This window comes from Peromyscus leucopus, chromosome 3, assembly GCF_004664715.2.
Source record: "Peromyscus leucopus breed LL Stock chromosome 3, UCI_PerLeu_2.1, whole genome shotgun sequence".
Classification (NCBI taxonomy): Eukaryota; Metazoa; Chordata; class Mammalia; order Rodentia; family Cricetidae; genus Peromyscus; species Peromyscus leucopus.
Window position 1 is genome coordinate 146,385,101 of NC_051065.1, and position 16,667 is coordinate 146,401,767.

General features: G+C 50.8%; 1 protein-coding gene across 1 annotated transcript; it reads right to left on the minus strand.

Moving 5' to 3' along the window:
* Positions 1 to 10,578: 10,578 nt before the first annotated feature.
* Positions 10,579 to 15,106, minus strand: Mlf2 (myeloid leukemia factor 2). Its single transcript, XM_028892342.2, has 9 exons — positions 14,909 to 15,106; positions 14,321 to 14,398; positions 13,961 to 14,087; positions 13,711 to 13,746; positions 12,746 to 12,799; positions 12,298 to 12,426; positions 11,994 to 12,153; positions 11,327 to 11,539; positions 10,579 to 11,110 (listed from the first exon to the last, which is right to left on the minus strand). The coding sequence occupies exons 2-8, from the start codon at positions 14,368 to 14,370 to the stop codon at positions 11,352 to 11,354; spliced, it is 744 nt and encodes a 247-aa protein (XP_028748175.1). The 5' UTR covers positions 14,371 to 14,398; positions 14,909 to 15,106; the 3' UTR covers positions 10,579 to 11,110; positions 11,327 to 11,351.
* Positions 15,107 to 16,667: the final 1,561 nt, after the last annotated feature.

Below are 16,667 nucleotides of genomic sequence, written 5' to 3' on the forward strand. Positions count from 1 at the left end.
CGTTAGCCTGCAACTCACTGCTCTGCCAGATAGGAGAGACACAGGGCAGGATATAGGTTTTTGGGTTTTTTGTTTGTTTGTTTGTTTTTTTGGTCAGACATTTAGTAAATACATATTGACTGAGATAATACGAAATATGTTTGTGTTAAGCATTCTGAGCATCGGTGTTGGGGTGATTTGTCTTGTTGCCTGAAGCTGTTCTCTGGAGCTAGAGACATGACACAGTGGTTAAGAAGAGCATTTGTTGCTTTTGCTGAGGACAAACCCAGGTTTGGTTCCCAGCGCTTCTTTTTTATAAATAAAATTTTTAACATAATTATGCCTCATTTATTTAGATATTACATAAGGTTGCTTTTGTATTACAGTGTCAAAAGTGAGTGTTGGGCCTATAAAACCCAACATATTTATTATTTGGCCACAGAAGAAGCTTGCCAATCCCTACCTACAACCACTAAAAATATGTATGCAGAGAGGTGATGAAATAACACAGGGGAATTTAATGAAAAAAATCAATACATTACTTCCAGGGTGCAGTAATACAGGCCTGTAATCCCAACACTTAAGAGGCAGAGGCAGGAATATCGCTAATCTGGGCTCCATAATGAGACCCTGTCTCAAATAACAACATAAAGGGCTGGAGAAATGGCTTCGTGGTTAAGAGCACGTGCTGCCCCTCCAGAGAACTCAGGTTCTGTTCCCGGCACCCACATCAGACAGCTCACAAGCCAGCTCAAGGGACCCAACGCCTCTGTCACCGGCAGGCACCTGCACTCACATACAGACACACACACCACACACACCTATAAGTAATTGAAAATAATAAATGGAATACTAGAGAACATTCAAGTGAGTCAACCTGGAAAGTGGTGACGGGAGTACAAATATGAAGACATACCAACTACAATGAGGGATAAGTCAGACGTATTAATAGCTCTTGAAAATAAATCCCCTACCTACACATTCCAATTAAAACAGAACTCATCAAAACAAACTTTAAAATGTCCAACCATATGCTATTTCCAAAAATCCTACAGTGAGTTAAAAGTAAAAGACTAGGGAAATATACTACCCAACTCTAACAAAGTAAGTTAAATTGGGACCGGCAAGATGGCTCAGCTAATAATGGGACCTTCTGCCAACTTTGATGTCCCGTTCCATCCCTAGGAGTCCTGAAAGTTATCTTCTGGCACACACACACACACACACACACACACACACACACACACACACACACACACGCCTGCACAGGCAAGAGCACATATACACAAAATAAATGCAAAAATAATTAAGGAGCACAAGAGATGACTCGGGATATGAATGACCATGAGGCCATGACTGATCCTAGAGATGCTTGAGAAGGGTTTTATTGTAGATGTGAGGGAGAGTACAGCCAGAGGCATCTGCAAGGGTCCTGACTGAGCCGGCCTTGAGTGGGAGAGGGATTGGTGGACCAAGAAAGGAGCCAACGGCCAAGAAGCCAAGAGAGATTGCTTCGCCAAAGTGGCTAGTTTACATAAATATCAGAGGCTGGGGCTGTAAGGGAAGCCAACGCCCAGGGGCGGGGCGAGAAGTGCTGGAGGAGCCGCAGGTACTGAGTCAGACTTGTCCCAGATTCCTTTGGGACCTGACAGAGTACTGGCTGTCCTTCCAAAGGCTCAATTCCAAGCACCCATTTGGCAGCTCCAGGGCAATCTGATGCCCTCTTATGGTCTCCACAGGCACCAGCTATCACACATGTGGTGTGTAGACTAGAATCAGACAAAATACCCACATACACATAAAATAATAAAATACTTAAAATTTTTTCAATAAAAAATTGGTTGTAGTATTATCAGTAACAGATAAAAAGGGACATTACATATGATTAAAAAAAAAGTTTTCCAAGAAAAGAGTGTCTGTAAATGTAAATGTTATGTCTAACTATAGAGCTTCAAGCCCTAGGAAGACAGAGCTTAAGGGAGACATGGGTAGCCGCAAATACAGTTGAAAGTATCTGTTATGAAGGGGCCTCCGAGTCTGCACAGATCCCATCCAGACACCAAATCTCAGCACAAAGGAAATGTATAACCCCCAGAGAGATGGGAGGTGGGGGGGAGGGGCGCCCTCTGGCTCAGGTGAAGACAGCAGCAGGTGTCTCTGAAGGAGTGGCTTAGGTTTGGGTTGGGGTTTTTTGAAACAGGGTTTCTCTGTGTAGCCTTAGCTGTCCTGGAACTTGCTCTATAGACCAGGCTGGTCTCGAACTAATAAAGATCCGCCTGGCTCTGCCTCCCGAGTGCTGGGATTAAAGGCACAGGACACCACTGCCCAGCTGCAGGAGTGGTGTTTAAGGAGAAAAAGAGGAAGGCTCTGTTAGGATGGGTTGGAAAGTCCTGATTGGACAGGTAAGTCAGTGTGGTCAAATGATGGATTTAGATTGCTGGACCTCGGTGTTTCAGTCAGGCATAAGGAAGTGGCCAAATAAAGAAACAGACTTCAGTGGCTAGCTTCAGGAATGTCATCTAACAGTTCAGCAAGGGCGAGAGAAGAGGAGGGAGCGAGACCTGTCGGCGCCAAGTTAGCCATGCCCGGGTCTGCTAGAGAGCCTTCCTGTTACAGTTAGCTTTGGCTGGCAGCTTGACCCAGACCTGGAGTAGCCTGGGAAGAAGGAGCCTCAGCTGAAGACTTACCAAGATCAGACTGCCCTGTGACTGTAGGCAGTGAGGCATTTTCTTAATTGCTGATTGAGGTCGGAAGGCCCGTCCCACTGTGGGTGGGGCCATCCTTAGGTATGTGGGCCTGGCCTGGGCTGTAAGAGAGGTAGCTGGCAAGTCTGGAGAGCAAACCAGGCGAGTGTTGTCCCGCGCTCAATTCCTGCGTCCAGGTTCCTGCTTGAGCTTCTGCTTTGGCTGCGCTTGATGGTGAACTCTAACCTGTAAGCTGAAGTGAACCTTTTCCTTCCCCAAGTGGGACAGGTCAGAGTATTTGTCACAGCCACATAAATCAACTAGAATAGCACCAGACCTCAGTCATCAGCAACCAAACAAACAGCAAGATATAGGACTGACCAGTTCCTCCAACTAGCAGGATCGAATTGACAGCGAACATTCTGAGGCTGAAGAGATGGCTCAGCAATTAAAGGCACTGATTGCTCTTCAGGAGGACCCCGGTTCAATTCTCAGCACACACATGGTGTTCAGAATTGTCTGTAACTCCAGTTCCAGGGGATCTGATGCTCCCTTCTGATCTCCGTGGGCAACAGGGACACATATGGTGCCCAGATATACTATGCAGCAAAATACTCATACACATATATTCTTTTTAATGTTAAAAGGGTCAGATGTGGCACTGTACATGTTTAATCCCAGCATTCAGGAGGCAGTGGCAGGCAGATCTATGTAGTTATAGGCCAGCCATGGCTACATAGTGAGACCCTGTCTCAAAAAACAAAAACAAAACCACCACCAATAAATAAAACAAACAAATAAATAAATAAAAATTAAAAAAAAAGAAAAAATTGCCCTCAGTGTAGCAGAATACACACTTTTTTCAAATATACATGGGACAATTAGTAAGACAATTATACCCTGTTTTGTAAATCTCAACAAATTTAAAATAAATGAGATGGAGCTGGGAATGTAATCTAGTTGACAAAGTGCTTGCCTGGCTTGTACAAAGCCCTGGGCTCAGTCCCAGTGCCATAGAAAGCTGGATGTGGCTGCATACACACCTGTAATCCCAGCACTCAGCCGAGAAAGTATGAGGATCAGAATTTTAAGGTCATCCTTGCCTGCATAGAGAGTGCAAGGCCAGCCTGGGCTACATGATACCCAGTCTCTCGATAACTAAGCAAACAGGGCTGGGAATGTATCTCAGTTCTAGAGAGCACAGCAGGACCTGGTGATGATGCCTGTGTTCTCAAGTATTCTTCGGGCTCAGGTACAGATGGCCACTTACTGGAGGTCAGTCTGGACTACAGAATGAGACCCTCTCAAAAAAAAACCCAAAAATTAAAAAGCAGTAGAGTGCTCACCTAACACACACAAGATGGGGGGTTCAACCCAGTGCTATAAAACAAGTGCTGAGGTAAGAGCTAGTGTGGTGGCATGTGCTATCAGGATCCTGGCTGGGAGACTGAGATGGGAGCATTTGCAGTTCAAGTCTAACCTAGACTACATATTGAGACCGTATTTCAAAACAATACATGTTTCTCCTCTCTCTCTCTCTCTCTCTCTCTCTCTCTCTCTCTCTCTCTCTGCCCAAAGAGGCCAGAAGTGTTGGATCCCGTGGAACTAAGGTTCAAGCAGTTAGCTGTGAGTCACCCAGTGTGGGTGCTGGCATCTGACCTTTAGTCCTCTGCCATGGATTCTGACCTTTGGTCCTCTGCAAAAGCAGCAAGTGCTCCCAACTCCTGAGCCGTCTCTCCAGTCCCCAGGCCTTGAGCGAGCTTTTTTTTTTTTTTTTTTTAAATGCCAAATGCTGTTTATTGAAGGAGGGAAGAGGTCTTAAATACAGGCTTACAGCACAATGGGAGAACCCCGCAGGGCAGAAGTTCGCTACTGACAGTTTTACAATCTTGCATCTAAGCTGTTAATGCCCATTATGCAGGATACACAGACGAGGAACTTCCCTTAAGCATTCAGGAGGGTGGAACCCAGCAGAGAATTAGCATAGGATATCAAGGTCAAGGTCAGCAAGCAAGCTTACTAAAAAATGAGCTTCTGACTTAGGTTGCTTGGAACGTCAGCAGGTCACCTTACCTGTCATGGAGACGCCTGCCCAGGCCACACGGGTGCTCTGTCTTAGGTTGGTGAGCGCCTTCCAGGCATTACCTGTCTCTGAATACTCATTATCATACAAGCTGAATCGTGTGTGAGCTGCAGAGTTAACTGCTGCCAAAGATCTCAAAGTGGCACTGGGCTTGCAATCTGTGTGTTCGACACAGAAAAGACCAACAGAGGTCCTATCCCACCCATAGCCAGTAGGCTAAAGGCAACTGAGCCATTCCCCTCCTTAACGAGCCTTACTGCAAATTGGAGTCCTTGTAAGATGGTATCCCAAAAGCAAATGGAACTTGAGTTTATAAATTTAAAATTTTCAAAGCCAATCGAAATGTATATAACTATTGAATTAAATTTATCATGCCCAATAGAATGAAAGATTAACTAACTGTGGTAGCTACTTTTGCTGCCAGGGTCTCCACTGTGCTAGCTGTAGTAAGCAATTATGAAATGGTAATCCCAGAAACAGTAGCAGCAGTGGCCACCGTTGCTATAACAGCAACAACGGCAGCAGCAATGTCAAATTCTCTTCTGGATTGTGTGGACATCCACTGGTATGGATACAACTCCAGTGACACGAACCGCCAAGGCCCATTTTTCTTGATCCCAGCATGACTTAAGCTGGCAGTTGAACGAGCTTATGATTTTCCTGTTTCTGCCTCCTGAGTAGCTGGGATCACAGTCTTTCAATTCTGAGATTGTTGTGTATATCATAAATTAAATCCCTTCTCTACTGGGAATGAGTTTGTTCCTTCCTACTACAATCTCTGTGAACTGGCATTTATTCTCATGGAAAATCCAGGATGGCAATTCTCTGTATACATTTTACTGGGCTGGAATCAGGGCCTTGTACAAGCCAGGCAAGCCCTCTGCTGACTGGACTGCACCCTCAGTCCCAGAAGGTCTGCCTACATCCCTAGTGGTGCGGCTTTGCTTCTCCCACAAAACCATGTCCACCTCATTGTCCCCTTGACCTTCATGCTATCTCTGCTCATCTTTTAGAGCCCCAACCACAACCCCATAACACTTTTCTTTTTCTTTCTTTTTTTTTTTTTTTTTTTTTTTTTTTTTTTTTTTTTTTTTTTTTGGTTTAGAGACAGGGTTTCTCTGTGTAGCTTTGGAGACTGCCCTGGAACTCACTCTGTAGCCCAGGCTGGCCTCGAACTCACAGAGATCCTCCTGGCTCTGCCTCCTGAACCGCCTGGCCTCATAACACTTTCCTAGGCCCCTCATCCTCTCTCTTCCTTCAGCCCCCTCAGTCACGTGGTCTGTCTCCTGGCTGGAGGACACTGTCCCTACTGTCACTGAAGATGATGGCACAGAACCTGCAGCCCCTGCATGTGGCAGGGAACAGGCAAGAAGAGGGGCGGATGCTGATGGCGGGAGAAGCGAGAAGGCCCGCTCTACACCCAGCCGAGAGGGGGCACATTCAGGGGGAAGGATGTTAAAGGGAAGAGGAAGGGCGAGGAGCTCCGAACAGTCCAACTCCCCACTCTCAGGGGCACCCACAGGGCCTTAGGCAGGGGCCAGCAGCATTCAGTAGGGCAGATCCCTCAAGGTAACTTCCCGTCAAGCAGGGTCTGCTCTGTCTCCACCGCTGGTTCTAAGGAGGAAACAACATTGTGTGGGAAAACAGCCACACAAGGTCCCTTCTCTGGGCCCCAGCTGGGGGCTCCTTTCCTTCAGCTCCCGGGGCCTATGCCGCCATGCTTTCCCAGTCTTCATCCCTTCTCCCACACAGCGTCTCTCATCTCCTGCCCCGCCTATCTGAAGACCTTGTGATATAAAGGAGCAAGAGGTAGTTGGGTGTGGCGGTACGTGCTTCTAACCTGGATCCACAGGGAAACTGAGATAGGACAGTGAGTTACAGGCTTCACAGCAGGAACCTACCTCAAAAAAGACAGCAAGAAAGGGCTGGAGATGCAGCTTAGTGAGAGAGCCCCCGGCTTGACAGGAATGGCCTGTGTGAAGGGACTCCTTGCCCTTCTGGCTCCCTCAGTCCTGGACCTCAAGAGCAGGGTTTGTCTTGACATGTGTAATTAAGAAGACTTAAAATATATGAGCTGCCCTGGGCAGTGGTGGCACACACATTAATCCCAACACTCGGGAGGCAGAGGCAGGTGGATCTGTGAGTTCAAAGACAGCCTAGGCTACATAGTGAGTTCTAGAACATCCAGGGCTATGTAGAGAGACCCTGTCTCAAGAAAATAAAATAAACAGATAAATAAATAAAATCTGAACTGACAGCACAGACTACTGGGTTTAATTTAGTTTAGTTTCTTTTGAGACATTATGTAGCCTGGGCTGACATCCAGGTACTACAATATGTAGCCCAGGCTGGTCATGATTTCACAGCTCTTCCTCAGACTCCTAGAATTACCGTGGCCCTCCTGCAGGCTGGTTCCTGATTCTCCAGATAACAGCATCTATACGACTTGGACACAGAGTAAAGGAAGATGGAGAAAGTACCAAACCTGGGGCCGTTATGGAAGGAGAGAGAAAAAAATCCAAACCACAGCAGAGCAGAGTCAAAACACTTGTTTCCACTTGCCATTGCAGGGGGTCTGAGACGTGGAGGAAGCCAAAGAGGTTCCTAGCTGAGAGAATGATTTCCAGTTTGTGTCGGAAGTGTTTCAGGAGCTCTGAGGAGAGAGGAGGCCGAGAGAGTAGCAGGGAGCACCAGAGGGTAATAGAAACATCAGAGCAGGATACGACTTGGTATCTCCTAAGCTGTGTCCTTTGAGTCCACTCACAGTCCTGCGGTGTGGCTCCAGGAATACAGGCCTCCAGTGTCTAGAAAAGCCCTCCGGGACTAGAGCTGAGAGATGAAGAGCCGGTTAGCATCGTTGCTGGTAGGTGGCAGAGCTTGGCTAGGTCTTGCTCATTACTGACTGCACTCCTCTGCATCGTTCTGCTTGGTCTCACACCCAGGACCAGCCTCTTCTGACCTATACTCTTCTGGGGTGGGGTCAGACCTGAGTATGTTTACCCAGTGTCTGGGGCTGAGTGGGAAGCTGTTGCTGGGAGACTGAGCCAAGATGGAGAGCTGGCCAGCATTCCTCAGGAGAGTCTCCTTCCTTCCTTCCTTCCTTCCTTCCTTCCTTCCTTCCTTCCTTCCTTCCTTCCTTCCTTCCTTCCTTCCTTCTTTTACAGAGAGAGTTCCAAGACAGCCAAGGGCTACACAAAGAAACCACCTTGGGGGGCGGAGGATGAGAGAGGGACTGACTCTTTGCATAGTCCTGGCTTTCTTGGAACTCATTCTGTAGACCAGGTTGGCCCCGAACTCCCAGAGATCCGCTGCCTCTTCCTCCCGAGTGCTGGGACTAAAGGTGTGTGCCTCCAGTTTCCTGATCTTTAGCTTTCCCTCATTGTGATCTCAGAGGTGAGATGCTGGGGGGACCCAGAATGGCTAGTTCTTCTGTAACTCAGTCTCATCCTGGCACCTTGTGTCCTATAATATGTTCCTGCTGAGCACTACAATCACATGGCTCAGGCTGAAGCAAGGTGATCAGGACCAACCCTAGAGCAGGGACCAGGGGAACATTAGTTCCATTAGGGCTGGGCCAGTAGCTCAGTGGTAGGACACTTGACTAGCATATGTGAGGAAGGCCAGGTCCCATCCCCAGCACTACAGAATCAATTCATCTATATACCTGAAAACCATTGGTTGTAGCACTTAGATTGAAGCCAGGGTCCTTGCCCTGCTCTAGTCCATCCATAACTACACTTAAAAGCTGGCTGTAGTAGCTCAAGCCTGGAATTCTAGCACCTGGGAGGATCAGAAGTTCAAGGTCATCTTCGGTTCCACATTGAGTTCAAGCCCAGCCTGGGCTATATGAGATCCCAGCCCACAAAACAAAGGAACGGAAAGAACACTGGAATGTGGACACAGTACTGTAATGCAGAAAGAGACCAGGCATGAAGTTTATCCTGAGATTTCTTACAGTTGGAATATAACTATGTAATTGAGGCCCAGGTAAGTACAAAACTTGCCCAAGACCAAGTTAGTAGACTGGCCTGGGGACCAAGCCTCTGGTCTTCAGCCCTAGCTACCCATGAGAGCTACTTCTACACCTGAAGTATGTGCCTCCCCACCCACGTCGGAGCTTATCCGTAAAGGGCTGGCTGCTCCGCTTGAGTCTGTACCACACAGCTTCGAAACCCAGGCAATGCTGCTGCTGCCCCTCCAGGCAGCCATCTTCACCAGCCCTCTGGCCAGATTAGTGACTGTTCTGAGCCTGAATGGTGGGCTCAATTTCATCTCTCTGCTTCTTGGCCGACTAGACAATCCCTAATCCACTGGAATCTATTTGTCTATCAGTCATAGGAAATCTTTTCTTCTCTGAGAGGGCCCAGAACTTTAAGGTCCTTTTACCTGTGTATGTTTTTCTTTGTTTTTGGTTTATGAGATAGGGTTCTCACTATGCAACCCTGGCTGGCCTCAACTGTGAAGACCTACCTCTCTCTGCCTTCAGATGCTGGGATTAAAAGCATTCACCACAACTATGTCTGGCTCTATATTTTGGCTTTTTTTTTTTTTTTTTTTGGAGACAGGGCTTCTCTGTGTAACAGTCCTAGCTTGTACTGGAACTCTTTGCTCTGTAGACCAGGCTGGCCTTGAATTCACAGAGATTTGCCTGCCTCTGCCTCCCAAGCGCTGGGATTAAAAGCGTCAGCCACCACCACTCGACTATATTTTGGCTTTTATCAAGAGAAAAATAACTGAATAGAAGAAATCTGAAATGCTTCCAGGCATGGTGGATTATAGGATTACATGCCTATAATCCCACCACTTGAGAGGCAGAGGCAGGAGGATCAGGAATTTAAGGTTGTTCTTAGTTACAGCCAATCTGGTCCTGTAAGAGACCCTGTCTGCAGAAGAAAATAAAACCAAGCACACGGGAAACCTGCCTTGGGGACATAGCTCAGTGGCAGAGTGCTTGCCTAGCGTGCAGGAGGGACAGAGTGACCCATTTGGCTGCAAAGCAAGAGTGAGCATGCTGAGAAACGTGAGCTCCTCCTTATCCTCCAGACTGCTCCGGTTCCAGCTGACCTTCTCCACTGCGCTCCTTCCCTGGCTCCACTTCTCAGCATTTGGGGCTGATGAGTTTGAGAAAGGCTGACCCCTAGTCCCCCGTCTTGAAGACTTGTATGAGGTCACCTGTCCGAGTGTCTGCCCAAAGGAAGGTCTGGCCAACTCCATAGGCTACATACACCCTGTACCCTAGTGTGACCCTGGAGTGAAGTCAGTCAGATGCGAGGGAGTGGGGGATCAAGTGGCCCGGTTTCTCCTCCTCTGGCCCCCCCTGCTGAGCGCAACAGCTCCAAGCTCACGACTTGAGCTGACTTGAGGCACTGAGGCAACTGAGGCGCTCACCACTGAGGTTCTGCTCTGCTGGTTTGACGATTGAGTGGCCGCCACAGGTTCATATATTTCAATGTTCGGTTCCCAGTTGTGATGCAGTTTAGGAAGGATTAGGAGGGGGGTCACTGGGTTTGAACTTTCAAAAGCCCAGGCTATTCCCAGTCTCCCTCTGTCTGCCTCCTGCTTGCAGATCAGACGTGAGCTCTCAGCTTCTGCGGCAGCACCATGCCTGCCTGCCTGCCCTGATGCCCCACCATGGTGGTCATGGACGCACCTGAGACTGTAAGCGAGCCCCCAGTTAAATGTGTTCTTTTATAAGCTGCCTCGGTCATGGTGTTTCATCACAGCAAAAGAGACCCTGAGAGAGCTGGGCCGCAGCGGAGCCAAGAGGAGAGCTGAGAAAGTGACTAGGGTGTGCGAGGTTGAACTAGGAAGAACGAAGGCACAACCGGAAGCTACTTTTCCCATTCTCCTTTATTCCATAAACACCTAGTTACAAGTTGCACAAATCATTTCTTTTTATAAAGGCAGAGAAGGGTAGAGGAAGTGTTTTTGTGATGTGGGGTGGGAGAAGGGACAAAGAGTTGGGAACCAGTCCACTCCCTCCACAGCCCTCAGGGGCTATGGCATCTGCAGTGGGGCTCTGAGGAAGAGGTGGGCAAGGGTCCAGGGGAGCTGAGGGAGAAGATCCCTAAACCCAGAGCTTGCCCCCCAAACCTTCAACGTGTGGGAGGGGCTCAGGGAAGATGAGGCGGCTTGGAGAGGGAGCGGCAGAATGAAAACTCAAGTTAGTGGATACGATGGGTAGGGTCATCACGGTGAGGGGTACGAGACGGAAAAAGTGGGTAAGGGGGCAGTAAAAGGCTCTCCCTGAGACCCCCAGGGAGAGGTGGGGGCCAGCGTGCCTGTTAAGTTAATAGTAAATTGGGGTGGAGGTTGGAAAGGACAACGTTATTTCATGGGGTGATCTCAGCCTCTCAGCCTGTACCTGGAGAAGAAAAGATGAGTGTGTCAGGGGGAGAAGGGATGAGAGGCGGGGGCTGGGCGACTCTTCCAGCCACTCAGAGGGAGCACGTTTCTCCTCCCATGACAGCTAAGCTACACTACCAAAGGCATGACTAGCCGGGAACCCAAAAGGCACCCAGGTCTGCCACCCAGCCTCCTCGGGTCTGTCAGCTTTCCATTCCTCCCTCCAGGCACTTACAAGAGAAGCCGAGAGCCTGGGGCCTTCACCAGTCATAGCGGCGGGACTGTCGGGAGGGCGAGTCCTCAGGTCCCTGGATAGCCAGGCGGGGAGGCCCCTCGGCCCTTCGTCCCCCACCCACAGATGCCTCATGTCGTCGAAATTCCAGAGGACGCTGCTGCCTGAATCGGGATGTCTCCCTTCGCCATTCATCATCAAATGCTGCCGCCTCGCCTGTGGAAGACACGGTGCAGACATGGAGGCCATGAGTCACAGCCTTTCAAAAGTCAGGGGCAAAGGGTGAGATCATGTATGTGAGAACAGGTGTAGGGCGCCATTTTGGCACAAAATGGGCCTCAGGAGGCAAGCCTGAGGCCCAACTACTGGAAAAAGACACCAGCAGTGACACACACCATGGGAATTTAATAAAGCCACTCATCTGAGATGAAGTAAAGGCTGGAACAGAAAAAAATCACTGATCCAGATACGGCAGCGTATCAACACTTGACTTCAGTCACAGGATCTGCCCCCTCCCTGGCAACACCTGACTCAGCCCTGCAGCTGGCAACAAGGCCTAACTAAGCATAGGGCTCACCCACAGCTCTGCCTGAGAGACGCCCGTGGGACGGGGAGAAAGCTACGATCTAGTCCACAGGCTAGACCGGTGGCTGCTGCTCAGAAGACTCACTTTCATCCAGGTTGATGTAGTCCTGCCGTTCTTCCTGGTCCCCGGTGCGGTGATTTCGGGAGCGCTGGAGGATGTGAGCCCTGTCCCGAATGTGATGCCCAATGGACATCTGCTCTAGACCACTGTCAGAGTCCCGGACAGTCCTCCGTGTCTCCCGGATCTGGGATGACGTGAACACGGGATATTCATTTCACCCCCAAAGCCCCGGCTACACCACCCATGACCCCCTCCTGAGAAAAGGTGTCAGGGCTCCTGTGGGTGCTGGGCTGCTGTGGGTGCTGCTCAGTCCTGCTTCCTTACTCACCCCGCCTGGGGCAGAGCGCATCTCCGATGTCTCCTGGTAAACTTTCGGGGCACCGTCCCCAGTGTTGGAGTAGGAGATGACGGTGGAGGAGGAGAAGGTCTGGCAGTTGCCTCCGGCGGCCATGTGTTCCTGAGGAGGAAAGGGGAGGGTCAGACCGACAGGGGAAGCTACTCCGTGGAAGGGAGCTCCCCTCAGGTGCGTGTTCTCGCCATGTCTTTCTTAAAATATGTGAGGATGGAAAGACATCCTAACTTCCCCAGTTCCTCACAGCTCAGCACTAAGCACACAGGTAGGAGAGCAGACACAGGACCCTGTGCTCTGCATCAATGACTTCATCCAAACCAGCCTCTTCACTAGCACACTTCTCCACCCCTGCCTCAAAGGATGCCGGGTATGGTGGCTGCCACTGAGAACAAGGCCTGGGAAGAATACGGAGCAAGAGTCATACCATGTTCCCAATCATGTCATTCATCATCCCAAACATGTCCATGAAGCCACCAGACTGAGGAAAGAGATGAAAGACAGTTAGGAAAGCCAAGTAGATTCTTTTTTTTTGTTGTTGTTTTTTCAAGACAGGGTTTCTCTGTGTAGCCCTGGCTGTCCTGGAACTCAGAGATCTGCCTGCCTCTGCCTCCCGAGTGCTAGGATTACAGGCATGTGCCACCACTGCCCGGCAAAAACCAAGTAGATATGGTGACGCTGTTTTGGAACTACCACCCACCTTAGACTACAGGGCCTTTCCCTCCTTCCTATACACTCAGCCTCCTCCCTCATAAGCTGCTGGCCACCTCCTCAGGCTCTGTGGCTGCTCTGATCTTTCTTTTGCTGTGTTTCCTTATCTTTGGGGAAGTGAGCCAATGTCAATGAATTAAAACCTCTAACATTCTAACAGAGTCATGAAAGTATCCCAGACTCCATTTTCCTGGCCCTTAGAATGCACCATTACTTAAGAGAACTGCTATACAGTTGTAGTTTCCTCAGTGGCTAAGAACTTCGAGGAGTCAGAAGGAGCCAGCACCAGGATTCCCTTTTTTTTGGGTGGGGGGGTGAACATTTTATTATTTTTACATGTATGGGTGTTTTGCCTGCATGTATGTGTACTACATTCATGCAATGCGTGGTAGAGGCCAGAAGATGGCATCAGATCCCTGGGGACTGGAGATAAGATAGTTGTGAGCTGCCATGTGGGTGCTGGGAATCGAACCCTGGTCCTCTGGAAGAGCAGCTAGGTGCTCTTGACTGTGCTCCAGCTCTAACTCCGGGATTTATACCAAATGGGCTCCGGATGTGTTAACTATCCAAAGAGATTTTGACGCCATCCCTGAAACTACCCCAAAGGGGCACATTTGGAAACAAAGTCTAAGATTGTAGTGTGTGTCTGAAATACACGTGAACAGGAACATAAGGACTCACCATTCCCAACATCCCGAAGGGAGAGACAGCCCCAGCCTACACAAACACGTGAGGAACACAAGTTAGAACATTCTACCTTAATACCGAACAAGGCCGTCCCTGCTCCATCCTTCTCTCAAAAGGAGTCAGACTCCTGACCCCACTCCTCAGCCTCCCACACAGACCATTTCCTCTTTAAGCTGGTTGTAGGGCAAGAACAACGGCATGCGTTACTAACCACCCTGCATCTCAGGTATGTTCCAACTGTTACCTGCATCCTGCGGCTGGCAGGCCTGGTTGCTGGCATGTTACCATCTGTGATGCTAAGGAAGGGGCTATATCCAAAGCCACCTGACAACATGCGGCTCATATGCTGACGGTGAATTGCGAAGGGGTCCCTGTGGAGCGAGCATACAATACAGATAGCAAAAAGATCAGGCTGTCAAACCCAGCCTTCCCCACATCCCCAAAATAAGTCAGGGGCACACAGTGGCACGGACACCAACTTCCCCCTAACTGAGAGCTGCAGCTGAGTATCCAGCTAGTTCTAACCAGTTCCAGACAGGAACTCGGAGGGCTGTCTGAACTGCTCAGACCTGAAGCAGAGTGCTGGGGGGGGGGGGGTTCTCACATCAGGAACATGGGATCCTCAGGCTCCACGTCCCTCATGAAACGGAACATCCTGATCTCAGCTCCAGGGGGCTCCACACTGTGAAGACACGGAGGCTGAGTTCCGTGCAGGCGGCCAGACTTCTGCACACCGGCTCAGTGTCGCTACTTACACACGCTGTCACTGACCCCTCCAAACTCCAGGGAGACCCTTCGGCAGGTGGGCCATACAACCTTTCAGTCCTGACAGCGAGCGGCTCTCCATGCCCATCTCACGGGTCACGGAATTTTTCCTAAGCCTCTCAGTGTTGCTCCCCGCCACCCCACCCCCGCGCGCCATCCTCTTCCCCAAGCCATGGTCAGCTCCTCCTCCGACGCCAGGCTCAGACAAGAATCCCGATCGGCGGCCCGCCGCCCCATTAATGACCCCGACTACTCCGCCTTCTGCTGGCGCCGGCCTCTGCCAGGCCTCCTCCGCCGGCCTCACCGCCCACCGAGCCGGCCGCCGGCTGCCCCGGCCCGTGCCTCCCGCCGAGCGAGCCGGAGAGGGAGGTCCGCTCCCGGGCTCGCCACCCTGCAACCGCGCAGGCCGCGCCGGCCCCAGCCTCACCGGTCCCCGACTCGGGCTCAGCGGCCCATCCGGCCGGCCTCTGCTCGGGGCGCTGCAGGAGCGGGGTCGCGGCCCGGGACGCAGGGATTGGTCCGCGCGTGAGCTCCTCGCCACCCGCACCGCCTCCTGTCTCAGCTGCCACCTCCGTACCCCCGCCCTCGGCCCGCGGAGCCGAACCTCGGCCAGGCCCGGGCGGAAGTGACGTCACGGCGCGCCGCCCCCCGGGGCGGGCCGCGGGGGCCCCGCCCACCGGCCTGGGAGGGGGCGGCGCGCGGCGGAGCCGGGGAGGGCGGGTCCTCTGGGGCGCGGGGAGGCCTCGTTAAGCTGGCTTGGGGACCTAGGGACAGGAAGAGGCCCCGGCGACGGTGGGGGAGGGCGGAGCGGAGTCGGGAGGGAGCGGCTGGACGCCGCGCGGGGGCAGGGTGTGCCGCACCTTCTTTGCAGGGGGAGGCGGGCTGTCTGTGGGCGACCGGCGGGGCGGATCCCCGTGGGGACCTTTAAACGCACTGCAGGAGGGGTGCTTCACCGCGGGGACGCGGGGGCCCGTCCTCGGGAGAGACGCTCCGGCGGGCGGGGTGCTCGGAGTGACGCAGAGGAGGAGGAGGAGGAGGAGGCGGCGACAGTTTAGCTCCGGTCTAGTTCAGGCTTGGAAAAGGCCGGCAGGGAAAGGGAAGCCAGGGTGGGGGCTTGGCCGCCAGAGGGCGCTCCTGGGCCAGACTGGAGCTTGAGCGCTTTAGGACTCGGTGTTGGCTTAGGCTTCTGAGCCAGCCGCTCGACCTGTCGTCTGTGAAGGGCGAGCCTGGGCAACTGCGTTACTTCTGAAAGTCTGTGTGGGTTTGGTTTTTTTTTTTTTTGTTTTATTATTATTTTTTTATTTTGGTTTTGGTGCTTAGGGATTCAACCCAGGGCCTCGTGCATGCCAAGCACGTGCTCTACCACTAGGCTACATTCCAGCCTCTTTTTCTCTAGCTTTTATATCTTCAAAAGCTTTCTTTGCTCTAAGCAGGTAGGTAGGTCAAGGGACTAAAGTTTAGAAGAATAAAAGGGTGGTGAGTTAAATTAAGCACAATCACCCAGGGGCGGAGCTACAAAGTAAGCCCAAAAGGCCTGACTCCGAAGCCAAAGACTGGTGTTTTGACATACTAATTGTCTTGCACAAAGTCTGGCTGAGCTGCAGAGTCCTCCCCTTTGGGTCAGAGGATCTGAACTGTATTAGGTAGACTTTGACCCACAGAGATCCAAACTCAAAACTCCCTAGTTCTTTACTCTGGCTTTCAGCCACATTGGTACCGTGTGGAACCTGATCCAAAGAGAAAGGTTTATTCTCCACAATTCCCTGGGGGAAAAGGGTCCATAGTTATTCAGGAAAAGATTGGGAGCAGAGATTCTCAGTTCCTTTCGATTTGATCATTACTAAATGAAAAAAAAAAAAATAGTATTACCAAGAGGAGCAGTGATATCATCGAGATGTGCTGGCAGATCAACAAAGTGAAACCAAAAGAATATAAGAAAATGTGTTTTTCATTGATATTTCTAGGGATATATAAAACCCTAAGTCTGTATATCCCACCCGACAACTGCCCTTCTTGCTCCAAAAAAATGCAGTTTGGCATTCTATCAAGAGTACCTCAGGGTGGGGCAGTGGTGGTCCATGCCTTTAACTCGGGAGGCAGAGGCAGGAGGATGTCTGAGTTCCAGGCCAGTCTGGTCTACAGAGTGAGTTCCAGGATAGCCAGAGCTACACAGGGAAACTGTCTCA

What these genes read in the sequence shown, in the direction of transcription:
- Mlf2 (XM_028892342.2), bottom strand. Translation starts at nt 14,370, where the DNA reads ATGTTCCGTTTCATGAGGGACGTGGAGCCTGAGGATCCCATGTTCCTG. An exon ending in ATGACATGATTGGGAACATG is followed by an intron (nt 12,427 to 12,745) that starts GTATGACTCTTG and finishes TTTCCTCCTCAG; the next exon opens with GAACACATGGCCGCCGGAGG. An exon ending in TGCGCTCTGCCCCAGGCGGG is followed by an intron (nt 12,154 to 12,297) that starts GTGAGTAAGGAA and finishes ACGTCATCCCAG; the next exon opens with ATCCGGGAGACACGGAGGAC.